Consider the following 8,241-nt stretch of genomic DNA (forward strand, 5'->3'; position numbering starts at 1 on the left):
GGACATGGAAACAAGGAGCACGTGGGGGTTCAAGGACCCACCCACACTTCAGGAGGAGACCCCTGTGGGTCCCCTAAACAGTGGAAGAAGATCGTGAAAGAAGCGGCTTATGAGCTCGTAAACTCAGTAACATATTTTTATTTATATATATTTTTATTTCTTTATTTATATATATTATTATATTATATATATAAATATATATATATATATGTATATATATATATATATATATATATATATATATAGTTCATTATGTTTAGGTTGAAGCATTGATGAACAAGGACAAACTGTTGCTTTCCTCTATTATATCATATCACAGAACGAATGAGTTATTTACCATCACAAAATATCTACAAATATATTTTAAAATCATTTATTTAAAAACATCACTCAAATAATTTCCTTCTCTCCGTTCATTAATTCAGGTATTTAATGTTAAGAGGCTTCAGTGTTTCCTATTGATTACGGGCTATTCTGGCACAAATTGATCACCGTAATTCAATTTACAATTTACAATTTAATGCAATAGAGCTTGAACAAATGTCACCTATACATCCAATCTTAGAGAAGTCATATTCTAACAACATGGCTACAAAGTTAAACTCATTAAAACAGGCAACAACGTGTGATTTAGGTTGTTTGTAGACCACCATTCACAAGTCTAGCTGTGGAGAAGTAATGTCCACAAATACGTTAAATATATTTGAAACTAGTTTCTACAGCTGAAACAAATAACATTAGGATTCCATGATTCTAGACAGGAATTTAGTGCTTCCAAAACTGACACTAACTACGTATCTAAGTTAAACAAAAGCGTGTTAAGACTTGTTTAATCATCAAAAGAAAAAAAATAAACGTTCAACATATAGCCTACAGATATGATATATCTGTACATAGCCTATGTTCCCTTTTAACCATAAGGGAATTGTGTATGTCCTTTATTTTATCAAGAGTTTGCTTTGAAATCATAATCGGCTCATTATTTTGTTATCACTCTGGGATTAAGCCGCGTTTCTAGTTAATCGGTCAAATATGTTGGTTGTACTTGTTCCCAGCAGAGGGCGATGTGCACTAACACACGCGGATACTCATGGTCACACAAAGTAACTGCTTCAAATACAGTTCTACAATTTTCATAGAAAATGTATGAAGGATTAAAAGTCATCCACCATCCACACATGAAACACAACAGGGCTATTATTGAACTTTTATTTTGTAAGTTATAAAAAGTAAAACACAAAATAACAGGTCTGAAAAAGTCTTAAGTAGAAGTACCTTCAAAATATATCTCACATGATCTCTCTGGGTGGAGTCTGCATGTTCTCCCCGTGTTACCGTGGGTTCTCTCCGGGTTCTCCGGCTTCCTCCCACCGTACAAAGACATGCATGTGTGAGGCAAAATTGGTGACTCTAAATTGGCCCTAGTGAATGAATGTGAGCGTGAACTGTCTGTAATGTCTATGTCTCTGTGTTAACCCTGCGACAAGTTGGCCACTGTCCAGGGTGTACCACGCCTAAGGCCCGAAGTCACTGGGATAGGCTCCAGTCACCCGCGACCCAGAAAGGGAACAAGCGGTAGAAAATGGATGGATGGATGGATGGATTTGTTCATTGGGTTTGTTATAGGTGTTTTTCTCAATATGTATGCTTTGTTTTAAGTAAAAGAACCCTAACCCTAAAAATAACATGTAAATATTAACAATCAAGACACTTCAGTGACTCTCAAACTGCAGTACAAGGGCATATTATGGAATTTAGTATTCTTCGTTGTTCAGGTCAGGCTCCTTTCTCTTCGTCTACCTGCTTTTGTCAGTATTTCACACATCGTCCCAATGCCCAGGTGCAGCAGCTCCCAAATGTTGAGGACTAAACAAAGCAGAGACACGGCGTACATGATGAGGAGGAAGATGGTTTTCTCAGTGGGACGAGACACAAAGCAGTCCACAGGGTGAGGACAGGGGTGTTTGGAGCACTCGAAAGTGGGAAGAATTGCAGAGAACGTATTGTCCACAGAGGAAGGCCATCTCCAGGGCTGAGCGGGCCAGGAGCTGGAGCACGTAGACGGGCATGAGGCCGTCCTGTCGGATGCGTCATGGCGAACCACCAGCCTTCTCTTCAGAGTGAGTGATTTTGTCAACTGCATATCCCAGATACATGAGAGATGGTGTGGTCACCAGAATTATTTGAAAGATCCAGAATCGAACATGTGACAGTGGTGCAAAGGCGTCATAGCACACATTTTCACAGCCGGGCTGGGCTGTGTTACACACAAACTTGCTTTGTTCATCATAGTAGATGGACTCTCCTCCGACTGCTGTCAGCACTATTCGAAACACAATAAGAACAGTGAGCCATATCATCCCCACAAATGTGGAGTGATTGTCGATCTCCTCCAGTAAACGAGTCAGGAAGCTCCAACTCATGATAACAGCAGCTGCGTGAGTCCAGTAACACACCTCCAGTTACTCTCCTGGGAACAGAAAAGGACACATATGTATTCATGAATTTAAAGTTCTATATAGTAAAACATCACTAATAATAGAGCACTTACCTTTCTATATCTAACAAATTTACTCGGGGCAGGCTGGATGTGCCCTTTCCCTGGGCGCTTGAACAATTTATAGCATTTTGATATTGCATGCAAAAATAAGGTCACGCCTCGTTGCTCCCCTCCTCAGCGTTTCTCCACTCGGCGCCGTCCTTGAGGTCTGTGGCACAGGTGTCTTCCTTATCAGCGAGCCGAACTATGGAATATTTGTTCGCGTGTAAGGAGTTCTTCATAATATATCAAAATATAGTTAAGTTGGTAATATAATATAGTAAATGGTCACATTTATATAGCGCCAACCTTTAGACCTTTTTTTTTTCAGAAGACATGGAAGGAGGAGGCCTAATGAGATATTCAGGCGTAAGCTCAATGATAAGAGGGATGTTCTGTTGCCTGCTGGGCTATATTTGTTTGATGTCCAATGTTTTCAAAGTAGTATATTTAAGTGTATTTTAAGTATACGTATTTTGAACTGATAATTTTATAGTTTACTTTTAGTTTACTTTCTAAATACTATCTAGACTTATACTTAACAAAGTTCATTTTAAGTATACTCATCTAAATATACTAATGAAAATGCATGAAAATCAGAGTAAACTCAAGTATACTTGAGTGTACAGTTATAGCTGTGGTTAAAAAGTATTCATACATTTTGATTCAGTCTTATATTTGTTGTGATCTGTAATTCAGTTCAAGTCACTCAGGACTATGCTGTGAGCCTCATTTGTCATGCACACTGTGTAGATGAACCAGACAGAAAACTATTTCTCTTGACGTTTATTGACAACAAATATTCACCTTGACCTATGTGGTCATCTATTAATTAATGACTGGTTTCAGTATTCATGCCCACAGGATGACACATGTCACACATGACAGTTATTAGTCCCATTCATCTGGATTTGGCAGAGGAAGTGTACAGTTTATCAACAGTTTCTGCAATATAATATCAGGGCAAATGGCACATATGGCATTCACTTCATGTATAAATAAACTCTCTACATTTATCTGTGAATCTTTACACAAAGGCTTGGCAGATTTTGCTAGCTCCTCAACTAAAACACAGCATTGTTGGTACATTAACAACATTCTGGATTTTGATGTTCACTCTTAAGTTTAAAGATAAAAAAGTTAATAAAAAGACATTTTTCCATTATTCCAAAGTTCAATAACTTGATACAAAATAGGCCAAATGCTACATTTTGAACTCTTAAACATCTTTTCCGAGAACTCCACTGCCACGCAGCTTTTGGTAATTCTGACTGTATGTCAGCAACAATCTTAGGCACTCCCACACTTTGAGTAAAACGGGCATTGGGAAAGACAAGAAACCTTTTTTCAAGTTTGCACAGGCAAAGAGTGTGCTACACGATTCACATCACAACATTTAGCTCTAGTGCCAAAGTATTTTAAACAGCGTTCACAATTAAAGTGAACTTCAAATGTTGACTAGCTTCCAAATTCATTTTGAAATGGATAATGTGAAGATGGGATCAACCCTGGGAATATGATGTTGAACATTTCCAGCAGATGGGTCAGTGCTTGACCAGTAAGATTATGCCACAAACATGGACATCAGCATGAGGACGCTCTCTGCTCTGGAAAGTGGAGCACCAGCATACAGGGGCTCATCATCAGTATACAGGGGCTCATCATCAGTATACAGGGGCTCATCATCAGTATACAGGGGCTCATCACCAGGATACAGGGGCTCATCACCAGGATACAGGGGCTCATCATCAGGATACAGGGGCTCATCACCAGGATACAGGGGCTCATCATCAGGATACAGGGGCTCATCACCAGGATACAGGGGCTCATCACCAGGATACAGGGGCTCATCATCAGTATACAGGGGCTCATCACCAGTATACAGGGGCTCATCACCAGGATACAGGGGCTCATCACCAGGATACAGGGGCTCATCATCAGTATACAGGGGCTCATCATCAGGATACAGGGGCTCATCATCAGGATACAATGGTATTTATGTATTTATTTATTTTTATCTTTATTATTTTTCCCCTCCATCCCTTGTTGGGAAATGGGAGGTTTTGTCTATGGGAGTTTTTGTTTATAGGAGATCTTCTATTGAGAGTGTTTTTCAAACTTCCTATAAGTGATCTGTTCTTTTCTTCTGTATCTACCTGCGTTGCAACAATGAAATTTCCCCATGTGGGACAATAAAGGATTATCTTATCTTATCTTATCTTATACAGGGGCTCATCATCAAGTTACAGGGGCTCATCATCAGTATACAGGGGCTCATCATCAGTATACAGGGGCTCATCATCAGTATACAGGGGCTCATCATCAGGATACAGGGGCTCATCACCAGGATACAGGGGCTCATCATCAGGATACAGGGGCTCATCATCAGTATACAGGGGCTCATCATCAGTATACAGGGGCTCATCATCAGGATACAGGGGCTCATCATCAGTATACAGGGGCTCATCATCAGGATACAGGGGCTCATCATCAGTATACAGGGGCTCATCATCAGTATACAGGGGCTCATCACCAGTATACAGGGGCTCATCATCAGTATACAGGGGCTCATCATCAGGATACAGGGGCTCATCATCAGTATACAGGGGCTCATCACCAGTATACAGGGGCTCATCATCAGTATACAGGGGCTCATCATCAGGATACAGGGGCTCATCATCAGTATACAGGGGCTCATCATCAGTATACAGGGGCTCATCACCAGGATACGGGGCTCATCATCAGTATACAGGGGCTCATCATCAGGATACAGGGGCTCATCACCAGGATACAGGGGGTCATCATCAGTATACAGGGGCTCATCACCAGGATACAGGGGCTCATCATCAGTATACAGGGGCTCATCACCAGGATACAGGGGCTCATCACCAGGATACAGGGGCTCATCACCAGGATACAGGGGCTCATCATCAGTATACAGGGGCTCATCACCAGGATACAGGGGCTCATCACCAGTATACAGGGGCTCATCATCAGTATACAGGGGCTCATCACCAGGTTACAGGGGCTCATCATCAGTATACAGGGGCTCATCACCAGGTTACAGGGGCTCATCACCAGGATACAGGGGCTCATTATACAGGGGCTCATCACCAGTATACAGGGGCTCATCACCAGGATACAGGGGCTCATTATACAGGGGCTCATCACCAGTATACAGGGGCTCATAATCAGTATACAGGGGCTCATCACCAGGATACAGGGGCTCATCACCAGGATACAGGGGCTCATCATCAGTATACAGGGGCTCATCACCAGTATACAGGGGCTCATCACCAGTATACAGGGGCTCATCATCAGTATACAGGGGCTCATCACCAGGTTACAGGGGCTCATCATCAGTATACAGGGGCTCATCACCAGTATACAGGGGCTCATCACCAGTATACAGGGGCTCATCATCAGTATACAGGGGCTCATCACCAGGTTACAGGGGCTCATCATCAGTATACAGGGGCTCATCACCAGGATACAGGGGCTCATCACCAGCATCTTTGTATAAATAAATATGATGTAATAAAATAGCAATTCAATATTATTCAGACAAAGAATTTGTCATAGTTACAGATGGACGGCTTTAAGCCTTTGCAGTAATACGAATTCTCGCAAAATTTGTGGGTTTACAAACAACATTTTGCACACTATTTTTGGGGGGAATTGTGCCGCAAATCATTAATGTTCAGTCGTTTAACAGTGGTTTAAGTAAAAACAAAAGGGGAACCTCTTTTTGAAGCTAGAGGAAAATGTTTGTCAGATTGTAAATCTAAATAATCTAATAGAATTGTGCAGTAGCTCAGAGATAGAACTTAGAAAAGAATGTCTAAACGGAAACCTATTAAACAATACATTTCCAACATCCATAAAGAGTAACAGTAACAGTCATTACATAAGATACACAAAATAAAAGAGCTAGGGAACAACCAAATAAACTAGAGGACCAGATAACGTTGTAATAAATGCCATGTTTAATATTTAGCATCTGAAAATCTCTATGCATTTGAAAAAAAAAATATTTTCAGGCGTTAACATTGTGTTCATTAAAACATTTGTTTTGACATAGACATGTTTTTACCAGTAAATACCCAGCAGTTCATTGAGTTCAGGTTTGTCCGATTTATAGATTACTTTTTAGACTGTTTTTGCAGATGTATATCTATGGATGCTTTACAAGTTTGGATTGTTGCGTGTCATCCCGACATCTATAACATTTATGGTTTATATATTCCAATTTTTTTCCAAAATCATGTGCCACGGAAAACGCATACTTTGAATCAGTACAAATTGTTACCTTCTTTCCTTCAGCTAGTTTACATGCACAAGTTAATGCTGTTAACTCAGCTGCCAGACCTAACTGGTAATTTAAATGCTTCTACACATATTTGTTGATCATTGACAACTGCATAGCCTGACAAAACAGTTTTGTCATCAGGTCTCATGGCAGAACCGTCACAAAAAATAATTAAATCATTCTGCTTCAGAGGGGTTTGTGGTAAATCCATTCTAACACTGGTGGCTCCAGCAATGATTTCCAAACAATCATGTGAGCTAGCTTCAGGTTCATAATCTGAACCATGCAACAAAATGTGCAACTCTAAAGCCGGATTGGCATGTGAAGTTGTAGAGATAGTAAGATTCTGAGTACCAGTTAAGATATACTCGTCGTTGCTTTTTCTTTGACTCGTCATATGTTGTGTAGTCATGTTGTTTAGAATGATTGAAATCATATGTGTTGTATGAAGGATTAATGGGTGTCCCAACACTTTAATGTGTAATTTTTCAACCATCATTGCAGCTGATGCTGCCGCTTTCAAACAAGGGACCATTCCTTGCACAATGAGAGTCAATATTTTAGAAAAAATATGCCACTGGTCGCATTCCTTCTTCATGAGACTAGGCCAGCACAGCACAGACTTCCTCTCCATCATTCGATACATAGAGATGAAAAGTCACATTGTAGTCAGGCAGCCCCAAAGCCGGTGAAGGACAAATAAGATATTTAATGTGTCGAAATGCATGTTTCAGCTCCACAGACCAGAACACAGTCTCCAATTTCTCCTTCTTTGTAGCCTTATGCAAAACTGAATCATATAAGGCATAATTCGAAAGTCATTGATGAGAGCAGTTGACAAGTCCCAAACATGACATCAGTTCCCTTTTCCTGGCAGACTTTTTCAAGTCCATGACTGTTTTCCTGACATCCGTCTTTAAACACATATCCCAGATATTTCACTGCTTCCTGGCAAAATTGCATCTTGAGTCTTTGAGACAATCGTCCTCAATTGTTGTCAATGTCATCGTCCCTCTGTCGGTTCCCCAATTGCTGCCATACAGGGCTTGATGCTCCCCTCTCAGAACGCTGTATGTTCTGTTGAGCTTCTTGAGCTGGGCCAGCAGACATGGGAGTGTTATATTGCCTTTCACTGAACTGAGTTTCACTGTTGTTCCCTAACCCACCTCTAGGGGTCTGTGCTCAACAGCTCCTGTCGCCCCTTTTTCATTGTACCTAAAACAAACATCCTCCGCACTCATCCTCCCGCATCCTCTCCCTCCTCCTGACCATCTCGGTCAGCACTAGCACATAGACGCCATCGGACCAGAAGTTATCGGTCCGCAAGTTACAAAGTCCAATATGGCGGCCCTCATGGCGGCCCAAATCATTGACAAAAACAATTATACCGGCA

General features: G+C 41.0%; 1 protein-coding gene across 1 annotated transcript; it reads right to left on the reverse strand.

Annotated features, from left to right (window-relative positions):
• Positions 1-1,771: 1,771 nt before the first annotated feature.
• Positions 1,772-2,485, reverse strand: LOC140369524 (gap junction gamma-1 protein-like). The gene is given in 2 exon segments (XM_072456889.1): positions 1,772-1,994; positions 1,996-2,485. Coding segments are annotated over 2 exon segments (651 nt in total). The 5' UTR covers positions 2,424-2,485.
• Between the last annotated feature and the right edge of the window lie 5,756 nt (positions 2,486-8,241).

This window comes from Eucyclogobius newberryi, unplaced genomic scaffold (genome assembly GCF_026437365.1).
Source record: "Eucyclogobius newberryi isolate DKJ021-1_F unplaced genomic scaffold, fEucNew1.0.hap1 SCAF_20, whole genome shotgun sequence".
In the NCBI taxonomy this organism is placed as follows: domain Eukaryota; kingdom Metazoa; phylum Chordata; class Actinopteri; order Gobiiformes; family Gobiidae; genus Eucyclogobius; species Eucyclogobius newberryi.